At 42.0% G+C, this 16987-nt stretch overlaps 1 protein-coding gene across 3 annotated transcripts in view; it reads right to left on the bottom strand.

Moving 5' to 3' along the window:
• The window catches only part of tbx18 (T-box transcription factor 18), a 28735-nt gene extending 12129 nt beyond the window's left edge, over window positions 1–16606 (bottom strand). The window contains exons 1-8 of one of the 3 annotated variants that reach the window (XM_031872871.1): window positions 16169–16606; window positions 14537–14699; window positions 14145–14246; window positions 12625–12796; window positions 11887–12054; window positions 11030–11094; window positions 9344–9438; window positions 7944–8020 (exon numbers count right to left, since the gene is read on the bottom strand). In XM_031872871.1, the coding sequence (XP_031728731.1) occupies window positions 7944–8020; window positions 9344–9438; window positions 11030–11094; window positions 11887–12054; window positions 12625–12796; window positions 14145–14246; window positions 14537–14699; window positions 16169–16403 (1077 nt within the window). In that variant the 5' untranslated portion in view covers window positions 16404–16606. Of the gene's footprint in view, window positions 1–6105; window positions 8021–9343; window positions 9439–11029; window positions 11095–11886; window positions 12055–12624; window positions 12797–14144; window positions 14247–14536; window positions 14700–16168 lie in introns of those variants that run through there. The other 2 variants (XM_031872869.1, XM_031872870.1) reach the window with 2 other exon arrangements.
• Window positions 16607–16987: the final 381 nt, after the last annotated feature.

Below are 16987 nucleotides of genomic sequence, written 5' to 3'. Positions count from 1 at the left end.
TTACTACTCCAACTAACTTCTGCCAGCTTCCTTAAATTTCACATTAGTCACGCACTGGCCAACTGACCAATCACGGCGTACGTTAATGCAGACATACTTAGCAGGCTACCTGGGTAGCATCGGCACGTCAAAGAATACACCCAACATGTCAAACTAAAGATCTGATTGGTTGAAGACTATGACAATCAACAATATCGTCCCCATTCACTTTAATCTGCAAAGTCTACCTACAGGACCTCAGGCCTCTCTCCTTACATAGAGACATAGGGTCTGAATCTGATTGGATAAAAGCTCTACTTAAAACAAGCTGTGCTGGAAGCAGAGCAACAGAGGAAGACAGGAGCTGTGCAATGAGAAAATAAGCTAATGGGAAAGAAATGTATAAAACATGTAGTGTATTTATGAAAAATTATTAAATTATAAAATAGCTATAGCTTTGTGATTCTGTTTAGGCCAGCAGAGAAGGCTTAGCTGGCCCTGACGGCCCACCACTGCATATACAGTATATATATATATATATATATATATAACTGTATATATATATATATATATATATATGTATATGTATGTATATACGTATATATATATATATATATATATATATATATATGTATATGTATATGTATGTATATACGTATGTATATATATATGTATACGTATATGTATATATATACGTATGTGTATACGTATATGTATATATGTAAACTAGAAAAATGTTTTACTGTACATGTCATCATTCACCAGTAAAGTCCATTTACCTTTTTTATTCAAGAAACCTGCGGCATTTCTTATATTCTAAGATAAGTTGGTCTCAACCACCATTTGTAACTAGTTTTTTTACCACTGATGGTTGAGTTTCTGTGCCAAACCTTATTTTGTGCTCCAGGGAACTTTCTTGTCACGGCCCAATATGACCTCACCTGTGGAATCTACAGTTCATATGCATGGTCACAACTCCCCTCTGAGCACACTCAACCACGTGTTTACCACATCGGCCTGAGTGTTATTGTTCACTTCAATCACACAGGATGCTAAAACCACACAACTGGCCTCTATGCAAATGCTAACTTCTGTGTTGAGTGCTCAGGGTAGCCAATTCCCTGAGGGAAGAAAGGCAGCGGGTGAAGGGGAAAGATATGGTAATTAAGCTTATTCCACTTTCGCCAAGAACCACTGTTTGTGGATGCCAGAGAACATAATTCTCTACATGGGAAACATTTTAAGGCAATGCCTTTCCTGTTTTGCCAACACTTTCCGTCCAGCAGCAACTTTTTTCTTATGCCTTTTTGCCCATTGCTCATATTTAATGCAATGATATGCATTTCAAAAAAGTTACTGATAAGTAGACATGTTCTGCATTTATTGTTTTTGCAACCTTTAGTTTTAGATGAAACCCCAAAATCTACTTTCTGTGTGACGAGAGCCTTGACGGCTGCATTCCCATGGAAACCACGCTTCTCCATTATGTCCATGTAAATTGAATATTATAAATATATACAGTTTTATTGCTATTTTCCAAGCTACTGTAGCTGTCATAATTTGCAGGACCTCCTTGTGTGTGGCCGTGGTTTGTTTTTTTTACACTGTAATGCAGTGGCGGGCCGTGCATTTTATACCTGGGCCTTCACTGCTGTCCTGCAGCTGAAACACAGCTACGGTTATTATTTGTTTTGTGTGAAAATGAAGCCAACACCTGTAGATACACTATCTGCCGAGAGTGCGTCTCCTCTCTGCTCTGACTGCTGCGCGAGGCTTCTGTGGGCGGCGGCGGAGGGGCTCACGGCAGCACCCGCTGCTCGTTCACGACAGTGTAAAGCGTACGTGCTTTAATGTCAAAACACCAGAAAATTCTCCAATAACACCAGAACAAGTCGCTAGATTTGTCACTAGTAGCTTTTGACAAAAAAAGTCGCCATGAGGGTTTTGAAAGTCACCAGATTTAGCGTGAAAGTCGCCAAGTTGCCAACACAGGCACCGGCTAAATATGTCCCCAGAGCAACATTGGACGTAACAATGGTTCCTATCACATATTAAACCAAACAAAAATCTTCATTAAAAACAAGTTGTAGAAATAATAATATATAAACAAGCATATTAAAGCTACTGCAGATGTAAAAACAAACACATTTAACTTACCAGAGCTGCTGTTCACTATTTAAAGACAAAGTCCATCCTCCTTTCTTTGTTAATAAAGAGTTTATAATCTCACGTTGTTCAGTACATCCGTGCGTTTTAGTTCCAGTAAGAAGTCCTTCTCGATTCATGGACGCCAGTGAAGACAGTCGAGCCGCCCCAGTTGTATTTCTTGAATACATATTAATGCGTTTGAGGGCTGAAAATGTCCGCTCGACAGAGGCAGCAGATATTGGCATTGTCACCGCCCAACATGTCACGCTAGCCCACTGACCAATCACGTACTTGTAGGCCAGCTAGCAGGCTCTGGCACGTCAAAGAATACGCCCAACATGTCAAACTAAAGATCTGATTGGTTGAAGACTATGACAATCAACAATATCGTCCCCATTCACTTAAAGTGCACATGGATTCACTTGTGAGTCTGCAGGCCTGGGTCTCTGTTCTTACCTAGAGACACAGAGGTGAAATCTGATTGGATAAAAGCTCTACTTAAAACAAGCTGCACTGGAAGCAGAGCAACTGAGGAAGACAGTAGCTGTGCAATGAGAAAATAAGATAATGGTAAATACATGTAGTGTATTTAAGAAAAATCATTAAATTATAAAATAGCTATAACTTTGTGATTCTGTTTAGGCCAGCAGAGAAAGCCTTGCTGGCCCTGACGGCCCACCACTGCTGTAATGAATTGCTGTAAATTCACGTTGGATTTACAACTGTATCTTACAGTATTTCATAATAACTAACATACAGTTAAATATTCATCCTTCCCATGTACATTAACAGTTAATGCCGTCGGTTAACCATAGCGGCAGATGACTAATTTATCAGCATAATAAAGTATTTTCTGTGAAGTGGTGGAAATACCCCTCTTTACAAGTTTAGTGAGTCACAATCTATCAACATCGTACTGATGATTATAGGGTAATGTTTCTGCTATATGCAGTAGCGGGCCGTGCATTTTATACCTGGGCCTTCAGTGCTGTCCTACTACAGTTGAACCACCTCCTAATAACCTCAATATCACGCCACAGCTACGGTTATTATTTGTTTCTAGGGGTGTAACAATACACGTATTCGTATTAAACCGTTCGATACGAGGCTCACGGTTCGGTACACATTACGAACCGAACAATACGTTTGAATAATACTCGTGCATTTGGAAAATGCAGAAGCTTAAATTGTGGGAAATGTTCTCTCGGTGGAGCCACTGCACTCAACATGGCAACCGACCCAACCTAACAGACAACTGCTGTCTGACACGCCCACCACGGAAGAACAACATTGTACTCTGGTGAGGGACGTGTGTTCTGGGAGGCCCGCTACGCTAAACTAGCTTAGCAGGAAAACAACAGCAGCACACAAGCTGAAAAGTCACCCCACAGCGTTTAGCTGTTCCCTGCTCATTCAAACAGGGCTAAAGCAATCGCCACACAATCTCCACTTCTCCAGACCATAGTTCCTGCTTTGTTAAAGAAAACAAAAGCCCAAACAGTAAACCAAATGTCCAAGCACCTGCTAGTGCTCTGATAACAGACGGCCAAACCGAGAATTTTGTCAACACCCCTATTTGTTTTGTGTAAAAATGAAGCTCAACACCTACAAATACACTAACTGCAGAGTGCAGATACATGAATACGTTTATGATGGGATGGTGCGTCATTAACGGACAATGCATATAGTCAAAATCAATCTAGCAACATTGCGGCGCTAAAACACTTATTCCACCACACACTGAAGAGCACGGACCATTCAAATATTATTCACATCAGAGGGAACAATATTAACCATATCATAAAAACGACACCATAGACAAATGAACACAGAGCATTACAGTGTTCATTTGTACTGCAGATGTAACACAAAAGCACTTCACTTACCACAGCTGCTGTTCACTTAAAGACAAAGTCCATCCTCCTTTCTTTGTTAATAAATAGTTTGACATAGTTGTACGTACTTCTTGATTCATGGATGCCAGTGATGAGAGTGAAGTCTCCCCAGTTGTATTTCTTGAGTAGTTTTAATGCGTTTGAGGGCTGAAAATGTCCACTCGACAGAGGCAGCAGATATTGGGATTGTCACCACCCAACATGTCACGCTATCCCACTGACCGATCACGTACTTGTAGGCCAGCTACAAGCTCTGACATGTCAAAGAATACGCCCAACATGTCAAACTAAAGATCTGATTGGTTGAAGACTATGACGATAAACAATATCATCCCTATTTACTTAAACTTCTAGGGGGCCTCGGGCCTCTCTTCTTACCTAGAGACACAGGGGTGAAATCTGATTGGATAAAAGCTTAAAACAAGCAATAATTTGGCAATATTGTATTGTATATGAATTCTTGTATTTTCTACTTTTTTGTTGTTCGAATTAAGTGCAAAAGTAGCAGATGTTATTACCCTTCGTAACTTTACGGTAACTTGCTGACATACACTGTAAAATCACTGTAAAACCAAGTTATTCTAATATCCTATACTGTAATTCAATATACGGTAAGATACTATTAAAATAAATTCCAGCCGTCTCTGCTGCCAGTATTTTACTGGTATTTTACAATATTTTACACGTTTAGAGTGTAGGTTGGAAAAACCATTGACATCAACAGGCTTGCTTTAACTTCATACAAATCTTAGAAACACACTGCTCCTCTCTGTTGAATCCCCTTCTCTTCTCCCCTTCCCCCTCCGGTCCTCCTCCTTCAGGCGGATAGAGTGACAGATCTGTCACGTCGGCACCTGGTCGTACACAAGTGTTAATGTCCCCACCAAAGCCGAGAATCACTCTGTGTGTGAATAAATATATATATACTGTATATAGGGACAGACAAAGAAAGTGTGCCTCAGAAATTCATACAGATTTTATATATCGTCACATGATAACTCCTAGAAAAGCTAGGTTTTTAAAGGAATTGACAGGGTGAAGGAGATTCAGCGAACATTGTGTGTATTCCTGTGTGTGTGTTGTATGGATGTACCCTGTCCCCTGTCACTCAGAAACAACAAGCCAATCATTCCTTGGTTCTAAAATAAGCTCTCCTCCCCCCTTCCGTCCTCTCTCCCCCTCACATGTGCTCCTCTCGTCAGCACCTCTCACCTTCAGAGTGACACGAGATGACTGAGGTAGGGGCTGTTGGACTGCACACCAGGATGCATGTCGTACACTTGTCACCTTTCAGACGATAAAAAAAATCATCTGCATCTTAGAAACCCAAAGTAAATGGGGACACACTTCATGATGGTCTCATATAATTGAATACCAGAATCTAGTCTGCTGAATTCAAGATGGCTTATCTTATACCATTGTTTTGAGCTCCTTTGTATCGAGATAATGGGATTCGTAGGCTGACACACAAAGTAAATGCTTATATTCTGGATAGAGTCCCCTAACTACCTTGAGAGTGTTTTCAGGAGTTCTAGACCTCCTCAGAATTCCACTTGTAGTTTTTCATCATCTTTCTATTGCACAGTCATGATATAAAGATACAACACTGTATTGTTTTGGGTAGCTGATAACGTTTGTTTCCTGTATTACATTATTATTGTACTGCTAAAGGCTCTTTAGTATGAGCTATTGCAAGAGATGAGGTGCAGCACTTGTCTTGTTTTCTTTTCAGAATGTATTTGGGGTATGAGGTACAGAACAAATGTGTCTCTGTTTTGTCTTGTGTTCTTAGAGTTTTTAGTTTGTGTGCAAAGCCTCAGTGACAGCAAACAGCTTTCTGAAAAATGATCTGCATATTCTTTCCGCAACGTAGTATGACTCTGTTGTTGGGGTGGTGGTGGGGGTTCACACAGCTCAACCACCTGTTGTTACACAAATGTGCACACTCTCACACATGTCCGCACCATCGCAACCACAGCCATATTCACTCCACACCCTGCACTTTGTGACTAGTCAATTCAGCAGAGTTTTAGGTATTAGTTTGCATGGCCGTTTGCAACCCCAGTCTTTCACTGCTTTATCACACACAGACACATACACATTCTCAATACCACAAGCACATACGCGACTGCCAACACTTAAACATACTGTCCTTCATTCTTTGTTTTACAAGAAAATATTAAGCTTTGTACACTCTCACACACCTTGATAAAAATAAAAAAACCTAACGAAATCGTTTAAATTAGTAAGATATTGATGACATATGAACATTTAACATGAATAGATATATTTTATTTGGCTCAAAAAGGTCACAGAACATGTTAATGTCCTCAGGCAAAGAGCGTGCTGATATAGCGCGTGCTTGCAAAGAAAAGCTTTTAGGTCAAGTTCAGGGTTAGCTGTTGCATACCTGACCCAGTCAAAAGACCAGAAGCAGGTGCTTTAGGGTTTTTAAGTGCGAAGGGTCACACAGCCCTGTATGTACACATGTCTCCTCCCGCCCGCCTTTCCCTCGTTATGTACAGAGCCACCATGTACAGTTACGTCTGTGTCACACAAGGGAAGATGTACTTCAGCCTGACATCCAAACAGCTGCATCAAAAAAACGTCTGTCGAGCCAGACGTAGAAGATGTAGATTAGTCCATCATCCATCATTCTCCCACAGCTTTAACCTTGCCGGTCCATAACTGTCACTGGGACGTCTGCCATGGTCTCTTATGGCCATGGTGTCACCATGTCAATATATGACTGGCTCCTGGTGTTGTGTGTAATAGTTTGTTTTCAAGCCTGAGTGGTGAAAGGGCCCTGTCTGTAGTGCAATTTACTAGATGGCTCACACGCTTGTTATTCCAATGACTGGATTGAGAACACCACCAGGCATGTAATGATAACAAATTGATCTGACAAAAGGAATTTAGTCGATCAAAATGTGTTCTATAAAATAAGTTCAAAAGTAGTGCTCAGTAACTCCATCCAAAGCAGGCAAGATCAATGAGGCAACAAAGTTCTGTGTGATAATAATAGTAACTGCTTCAGGGCGTCCTGCCAGGTGTTGAAGTGCTTGCTTGGGGTGCCTGGGCCAGCCCAGTTTCTTCCCAATCCATATTCAGTTCCAGTTCAGTCACTGGGTTACATCGTTTGAACCCCTTATCCCAAACTGCAGGAAGTCTCTCTTTTAGTGGCCACTGCAGCTGCACATGCACATCTTAGAGGAGATACTTGAGACATAAGAACTTGGTAAAAATATTCCCTTCAGTTAAAGGAGAAAACTATTTTGTCCACAGAGGCAATTGCATGATCTGTCTCTCCTCTTTGTTTGTCCACAATTCAGCCTGATGCTTGTTCAGCACATGGATGATTCATTCGTAGAACTTTCTGAACCAAAAGAAACTTACACCCATTCCAGGGTGTCATTTGGTTTTTCTTTTGACAACCCTAGATGTCTAGAGTCAAATTCAGCCCATGTGGGCAGTGACTTGTGAGGCACCACCTCCCGGCTGGCTACCTGCCAGTCCTAAAGTCCGGGAGTTAAACAAGAAGCCCTGCTGTCCTCCACTGAGTACACCCAGACCGTCCGTTAGAGTCCCACTGGGAGACGAGCCAAGGAAGGCACTCTGATGATTGGCAGCGGCAGCGGCGGCCATTTTATCAGGGCTGGCTGCGAGGCGTGGTGAGGGAGGGAATGTGTAACCGTACAGGCTGTAAGGTGGTGTGTTAAGACGAAGCCCAGCGTAACCCTGCGGGGTGGGGTTGGATAGATAGCCAAGTTGAGAAGCAGGGAGAGGCAGAGCGCAGAACCCTTCACCTTCGTAAGCTGATGGACCTCTGGGAGGGGGGAATGACTCCGGGGGGTTGCTATAGCGATGGAGAGGGTGTGTGGGTCGGCTGCAGGTGTAGTCAGGCGGGCTGAGAGGGCAAACCTGGAAAGATGAGGAGCACGGGGACGTGGAGAGCAGGTGAGAAGACGTTCCGATTGCACCATGAGCTCCTGGGATTCCTATAAAAACAGAATCAGAAAGATTGAAAAATGAAACCTATATCTGCTTAAATTGTATTGTATCTTGGTACAATACAAACCTTACTAGGGATGTAAGGTAACTTTACATCAAATGATTCCAATGAGGTGTGCGGGTCTAAAATTTTGGAGAAAGAGTGCAAGGGTTTTGGATCAGTGCTGAGTTATTTATACTATATTTATCCCAGTAAGGGGGACATTTGACCTATCCCTGTATATAGGGAGCAGTGGGCTGCCTATGACAGGCGCCCGGGGAGCCATTAGGGTTCAGTGTCTTGCTCAGGGACACATGACACATCCCACCCAAGGATCAAACCGTCGACCTTGCGGTTACCAGACAACCCTCGTCTTACTGACTCTTAACCCAGTGAGCCACGGTCGCCCATAAAACGTCCCAAAACATCACCTATGATTATAGGTAGAGTTGTGGCAAGGCGAATCATTTCAATGTGAGACTGTCAGAAGCACATAAGAAACGTTTTAGCAAAACCTCTTTGGTAGGAGGTTGAGGTGGGAGGTAGGGAGACGTTGGCCCAATCCCAATGTCCCCCTAAAGCCTCAAACCCTGAACCCTCAAGGACTTACTAACCTCACCTGATAGGTGGTTGAGTGTGAGAGACTGTGAGGGCTTGAAATGGTGTAAATAGGAATGGGACAGCACTTTGCTGCAACATATCATGTTACTTTGACAACGTCCACAAATATGATGTATAATTATGGGTATTTATTTTATACTTTCTACTCCCTGATTTGAACGTCTTCCTGGCTCTTTCCTCACAAGATGAGAGGTATCTTCAGATAATATATTTACTTGTTTTTGTTAAAACAGCATCAATGACAAAATCAAATATTTGATGAATAAATAAATATCTTCTGATTTCATGTTTATTTATTTGTTCCATCTTTAACCCTTAATGTTTCTGTGTACATGTAATATTCCAGGCTGAACACACGTGAGCCGTCCTCTTTATTTACTTTTTTTTACGTCCCCATGCGTCCACTGGTTACCCCGTGTTTAACGTCACATTGCAATGATTTGTGGGTAATTCCCTTAGGCTAAGTCAGCATCGTATGCTGACTTACGGAAAGGGTTCATAAAGAGCTCAAAATGTCTGAGAGAGACTCAAACACTCGATGATTTGACAGTGGGACAGCCCTGAACCCTCACGGACTTTACGGGACCGCGCCTCAAAGTCCTCGAGTCCGTGAGGGGGGAGATTGGGATTGGGCCAAAGACTGTGCCATTTCGGCTCGATAACTTGATTTATTCTCAAAATCCAGAAAACTCCTATTAGTTAACTCTACCTTGTTTGGTAATGCCTGGGATGTCCTCAAATGTGAGTGTTCGCAGAGATGGACGCCAAAATGCATAAGACTCAACCAAAGCCTCCAGACCCATCCTGTAAAACAGACATAACTGCACAAGTTAACACACATACATCAACATCACTGAACATCCTTGTCTTTCACTTTCTTTAAGGCTGACCCACACTAAAAGATTTTTCAAATCCTAACAGATGTGAGGGACCCCACACATAGCAGCATGTAATGATAAGCTTAACGCTTTTGTTCCTATAGGGTGTGGAGAGCAATGATTTGATCTCTTTTGAAATCTGTGCGACCAGGATGTACTTTAGAGCAAATACTCAAAAAATACCTCACACCACAGAAAATCTGGCAAGATCATCTTTAGAACCATTGGAATATGGTGACTTTGCTGAGCGTTCTTGGAAGGGGAGAATCTGGCCCTGAATCGGCTTGATTCTCTACCCCGCGTTAGTCACTGATGCAGCTGCAGCCGCTCTCTGCCAGCATGCCTCACATTACGCCAACCACCTGGCGGCTATCTTAGTCGCCCGTGGGGCCTCGTTTGCCATCTCCATGGAGACCGCAGGTAATGAGGGGCATAAACGCCACGTTGCGATTGGCTGCTGCAAGCTGGGTGCTCGGAGGTAATTGCTTTCACACGGCTTTTACGGGCGAATCAGGACGAAGGAGCAGGAAGCCGCAGCAAGGATTTATGAGGTGGGACTCCCCTTCCCCCCGGTCTGCGTCTCCCTCCTCCTCTAGGTGGGGCAGAGGGTTTGCTGTGGCGGGGTAATGCGAATGCTCTGTTACCCCTTGTTAGCGTGAGGATAAAAGTCCGCCCCCCCGCGGGGTTGTAGCCACGGTGATAATTTAGACAAGCTGCCCTGAGCGGTTGCTCCAAAGCAGCCTATCAGAGCAGAAGTTTACTTAGCAAACTGCTTAACTCTTCCTGTAATATTTAAGGGGAGGTTATTTTTCGACCTTCCTGAGTTTAACTTTTATAGGGTCAGCTGTCAAGGTTATGCAGTTTGTTGTTCTCTACCTTCATCCCTCTCAAATTTTCGGTCTCACACGTTCCTTTTCCTCCTCTTTTCCTTGCTCTCCCCCTTTCCCTCCCCTCTCTCTAATGATTTCTGTGAGGCCTCAGGGGAGTGGCTGTTTGCAGACCGTTGGTGTTTTACTGCTGTGTTGTTTTAATGCTGTGATTATATATGTTTAGAAATGTGTTTATACAGATTTTCTTCAGGACACCCTTGACTTTTATTATTTTGCTGTTGATGTTTATGTTCTCGAGGCCGACTGGAATCTGACGCTCCATTTAGGTTTGCAGCCTAGGTTCGATTTTTCCCTCTCAAAGCATGTGCCTAGAACTATGCAGTTGCTGGGATTAATGTGCCTTTAAAGTTAGCAAATTTAATAATCTGGAATCTAAATAATATCTGCCACGTCTGTTGAGTTTAGTCAATTTCCTTTCTGCCATTCAGGACAGATTTAATTGGAGGTTGTTGCACATTTTCCATCAGAAAAAATAAAAATAAATACAAAGCTTTGCTCCTCATAAAATCAGACTGAAATAGCTGTGACAAAAACCACAACCTAGCCAGAATATAACACAGTCATGCATCCCACATTACCCATAATGCCTAGATACTGTGAAAATCTCTGTGGTTGAATTGAACTCACCGGTTTCGGCCAGAGTCTCTGAAGCCTTTGGCAAAAGGGTTTCTGTCAATTTTCAGCCTTGTAATCTGAAAAGTAAATAAATAAGACTCAGAAAATTGTTATTACAAAGTCTATGATAACATATACTGTGTAATGGAAGATTGTCTATGTCTATAATATTTTAATCAATCTATTAATAAATGCATTAACGAGCATAGTTTGGTGCCAACTGTGCTGTTTGTATATGTTTAATATATGTGGGAATACATGGATGTACTTGTTTGTTTCCTCGTACATGTATGTGATGTTACATGTGTGTGCATGTTACGTAATGTCTGTGGGGCTGCCATGGGGCTGTGGGTGGTGTTTAAGGCCAAGCTCTGTGACCCACATCCAAGGTGACTTTTATAGGCATCACCACCTTGTTCTGACTTTAGCCATCATGGGTTGTGGGCCAGCTAACCCCAGCTAACAGTCTACTTTAATGCACACACTGACTGGTCCAGTATAAAAATCAAGAACAAAACTCTTGCTTTTCTTCATTGAAGGATGCACTGAAGCACAGATAGCACTGAAATTTGCTCTGCAAAATTTAAAAAATATGAGATGCTCAAGCAATGTTGAAAAGTACATAAAAGATCAACTTAAGTGAGCAATGTCATTTTTTAACAATCGGCCCAATAAGTGTTTCCATGGTTGATCTAGTAAAACACCAGGGAAAACCGCGGGACCTTTCTCTCCCCCTCTGTTTTGCAAAACACACACGCACACACACACACACACACACACACATAGAATAAGTTGCCTTTAAAATGCACACCAGACCAAGGCGGCTTTGGTTTTAAGAGGAGATGCGGTTGTGTGGAGGTCAGCTGTACCTGTTGATTCTGATATGCTGTGACAGTGGTGAACACGGTCTCAGGGAAGGCTAAGGTGCGGGTGCCATCCCCAGCAGGGATGGTTCTCACGGGGGATAACTCCTCTCCACACTCCTTGCGGATTACATGGACTCGTGGCTGGTACTTGTGCATTGAGTGCAGAATGATCTGAATAGGGAAGGAGAGATTATTCACAGCTCTAAAACCTGATTGTTGGGTAATAAACATGCACACCTGGACACAGAGCGTGTGTGTCTTGTATGCTTGTCTGAAAGGTTATTTGAAATTACTCCACATTTTATATACTGTATATGTCTTTGATGTCTTTGATTTTTATTTTCTATTGCATCTCACACACAGCTAAACATTGAGTTTACCTGTGTGTGAGATGCAATAATTGATTGATTGATTGATTGATACATGGACTTGCACACATCAATATTTTGAGAATTGTAATTTTTTTTCTATTGTCGTCATATTTCTTGTAAATATTACAAAATCCAACAAATTTCAGTTGCAGGCCTATATTGTATTATAATATTGGACTTTTAATGATATAATTTACAGTTTGAAAGAATTCTCGAAGAGTAGTAAAGGTATTACAACAAAAGTTTTAAATCAAAATATTAGATTATATAGTCATATAATAACGGGGATAAAATACAATTTATTTAAAGAGGCCACAATGAGGTAAGTAGGTACTCATGGCTATCACAGACATATAATAGTATCACTTACATGTCCCTGGTCGTCCAGTTCGTTGTTGGTCAGTTTAAGTTTGTCGAAACTGACCACCTGACGCATCCACGTCTCTCCTGAGGCAGGGGAGTCCGGGTGGATGTACACTCTGGGTGGCACAGGAGAGTCCGCATTCCCCGCTACCATCCACTTGGAGCTGTGGTACACGTACCTTAAAATGTACACACAGGGGACGTGAATGAACAGAATGTCCCAACAGTTTGCAATGTTTAATCCTGCTATGCCCCATTTCACATGCACAACGGAAGAAATGCCAGAAAAAAAGACCAACGATCAGCAATAATCATATCGACAACTTTTTTTAAAGTTGAGAGAGAGGATTCAATGTCATGGGAATGTAACATAATAACTTTCAAAGTTGTAGTTTTCATTTAACTCAGAATTGTAATCTGATTGGACTGCTTTCAACTCACTGTAGAATTCATATTTAGGCTACTTATAGCCAAAAGGAAATATATACAGTGTATATATATATACTGTATACTGTATATACTGTATACATATATATAATTTTTTTAGAAACAAACACCTCTGATCAAGCATATTTTTCTTGTGTGCTACATTTTATAGCCTATAAAGATGTTAAACGCCAGTCAAGTGAAATGTCCACTTACATGTTAAAGCAGGCCTAAAGCTATTTTGTATACTATTTTCGGTATATGCAATTCAATCGATGTGAAACGATGTGAATACATAACGATGTGAATACATATCGTAGGCTGTAAGTCAAACGGCCTTCAGAAACAAACCTAATTAGTTGCTCATCTGGTTGAAAGTGTGTTCATCACCTGCTGTTAAGCGTTTGGTTGGCATAAAAAGCTGCAGACTCTCCTTCCTCCATGGCGCGTTGTCGCCTGCAGCTCTGTTGCGCGTGCACGTGAGCAGCACATTTCGGTAACGCACTGTAGCCTACTATATGTGGAATCTTGTCGGACTGACCGAATAACATGTCCTAGGATGTCACTCATCACTCCACCACGGCGCTAACATGTGTTTACATATAAACGGGTTTGAAAGTTTGAATAGACCTAAAGTGTGGCGTGCAAAGGCGAGGGTATTGATGCCGCTGCATAACGAGCTATTTGATTCTGCATTACAGCGGCTTTTGGTGGTTTAACCTTGTAGGTGGAGAGGTTAGGCCTCCAAAAGGCCATTTCCAAAAGGGACGGCAAAACCGCCGTGACGTCCGGTGCCAAGCGCCATTTGCGGAGACTGAACTTGTCTTGCACAATTTAGAAACGTTGGTTGTCCCAGGAACAATCTATATTAAGAATACATGCTAACGACAATGACTGTCACATTCCGGTTCTATAGGACACACACTTGCCCTGTATATTTTTAGCTTTGTTTGAATATAATTGTACTATACTATATTTACAGTTTATATGTACAGTTTGATATTTGTCAAATATCATTTTAATATGTATTTCATGATCACAAGGTTTATTTCACTGGCATGGAGTGTGAGTGTGTATGTGCGCGTGCTTTGTGCGTTTTACCTATAGCGCTTGTTGTCCACGGGGATTATATCCATGGCAATGTAATACTGCTGATGTGGGTCCAAGCCCGTAATCTTCACACGCATAGCGGGGAACATCCGCCTGACAGGAAAACCAAATAAATCATCTGCATTGGAGATTTCAGATCAGCTTTAGATCAGGATTTACAACACAGTAACTGCTTCCTAATCATAATAATGATAATAATAATAATAATAATAATAATAATAATAATAATAATAATAATAGCTTGTTTGCCATTATCATGACTATTATCTCATTAATAAATATGTTATCGTAAATATTTGTATCATAGTTGTTTTTTCCCAATGTAATGTAATTCCATACTTCAACAATCTGTGAGCACATCATTTTTCCCCTCCTGCTCTTACCGTCCAGCCTTGGTAATGATCATTTCCGTGCCAATCTCGTGGAACCGCTTCCACAGGTCTGATCCTTGCAGGTCCACGCGGGTGTCCTCCCCGCCGCCGGTTACCGGCGCCGTGCATAGTGCTGCGGGATGCGGGCTCTCCAGCAGTACGTCCTCGCTCTCTGCTGCAGGAAAGAGACGAGATGAACACGTTTTTAAGAGTAACAAAGCCATCCAGGCCAAGCATTAGTCGCTTGCAGAGCTATTGTGTCTTGTGACTCATAGAAATGGTTTCATGCCGAATACAAGATATTTTAAAATCACACAAACATTACAGCACTACTCCCGATTACACAGTCATGTAATAATCAAGACAAAATGCATAATGCACGTTTTGCACTTGACATATAGCCCAAATATGTTTTAAACTATTATATTATTAAGTACATTATTATATATTTATATTACAATACTATATCTTATAAATTGCCTCATTAAAGTAAATGCAGCAATTATGAAAAAAAAAATTCAGAAGCCCACGAAAGAGTCTTACTACACTACAAGTGATTAATTGCAGGGAGATAAAATGCTTATGGGATTACGTTCATTAAACTCATGCTTTCAGTACACTGACAACTCGGAATTGTATGTGTGTCTTTAAACTAAGATCACCCTACAGTTATTTCTATACAACATAGTATATTATGATATAGAAGAAAATGTGTAAATTAACTATAAACTCACAACTGAACTCAAATTGAAGTCCCAGTAGGATCTTAATGATGATTTTTATCGTGGAGTTAAATATGTTTTAATATCGAGGATATGTTTACAGGACACAATAGTAGTGTTTATGTGTCTCGCCGCTGTTGTTATTTGCGCTATTCAACACAGGCCTCGCCATTAGAAATGGATGGACATTAGACATGGGCCCAACGAGCCGAGCTCACACAAACACAAATCCTCAGCAAAGTGCATTTTAAAGGTGCATCACATACAAAACCGTAATTTGTAAGATTTCTGTAGACCTCTTAGCATCCTTTCCGTGTATACGGTGCTAATTAGCGTGTTTATGATTGCAACACAACCCATAAATCGCCTCACATTGGTCACGCTCGCACCACTCACATTTTGCATTTACTAGACCGGGGCCATGATATGATATCACATTTCTACTGTGAGGCTCTGACCAGAGGCTATCATTGTTTGGGTTTATAATATGGATATTTTGCGATTTATTACTGAATTCTCAGCAATAAGCAGAAGAGAGCATCATGATCCTGATGAAAAACAAAATGCTGCTTCTTGTAAAAAATGTCAGCGAGTAGGTATACCTATTCGCTGACATTTTTTATAATGTATGCTCTTATAAGAGCATAAATCAGTCATTTCTTTTAAAAATAGTAGAGTAGGCTATCGAATGCGCAGGGCTTATTCAATTTGAAGCTGTTTACCAGTGAAAACAACAACAATGACAAAGTGTACGGCTCAATGCAACACGCATGGGCACTTTGACTTTATAGCCTTTAGTATTGGATGCTAATAAGCTATATTTGGTAGACTGATGTTGCCATTTCAAGGGCCTATTTTATGAACTTTGTTATTTATTATTTATTTTAGTAAATTATTATTATCATTATTATGATTTACTTACGGGATCCGTCACTTGTACAATCTGCCTCGCTGCCCCGGTCACTGGTGCACGTTCTGTCGGCTCGCGGCCCGGGGCTCCCTGTTAGATCAGCGACATCAGTTCCGTCATCGTAGCCGGGGGATTCGGCATCCTCTCCGGCCGTCCGGCGTCTCTTTTCTGCTCCGATCAGTGCCTCTACCGAGAACGCGTGTGCCTTGACACTCAGTGTGCACGGAGTTCGCCGCTTCTCTGCCATTTCTCTCGGTCTCGGGAAAGAGGAACGAGTGGAAGGAGACGGTGTCACGAGTATGCAGGGAGCAAGAACAGTTCAAAAGACAACTCAAGGATTCCACGATGACGGTCCAGGGCTTCTGGTGCGACGGTTTGTCCGTCCTCGAGCCGGACAGCGGAGGAAACACACGGGGGCGGGACGAGTTGTAATAATGTCTCCGTTATCCTTGAGAGCTGTGCAGACTTTTGGAGAGTGTCAACAACCGGAGTTTAGAGGAGAGACGGAGAAGGGGACCTGTCAATCACAACACTGAGCAACCAATCACGAGTAATCACAGCCCCCCGGAACTTTGTTCCTGGTCCCGCCCGCTGCTGTGGGGGCCGCTCATGCCGCCTTATGAGGTAAAAGTAGAGCTGGTGAATGAATCATGTCTTCAGGTGACGGAGAGCGAGGAGCGTCTCGCTCGGGCATTGCGCGCATTTTCACACACCGGCACGACGGCCACTTGTGGCCCCCGTCCTGAAAAGTAGCATTCCTTAAAGCATGCCACGGTTTCACATGTCTCAAAACATGTTGTGCATTCTATAATCATTACAGAATACGTTTGG

This window comes from Anarrhichthys ocellatus, unplaced genomic scaffold (assembly GCF_004355925.1).
Source record: "Anarrhichthys ocellatus isolate YVR2014 unplaced genomic scaffold, GSC_Weel_1.0 scaffold66, whole genome shotgun sequence".
Classification (NCBI taxonomy): Eukaryota; Metazoa; Chordata; class Actinopteri; order Perciformes; family Anarhichadidae; genus Anarrhichthys; species Anarrhichthys ocellatus.
This window is presented reverse-complemented; position numbering and strand designations above follow the sequence as displayed.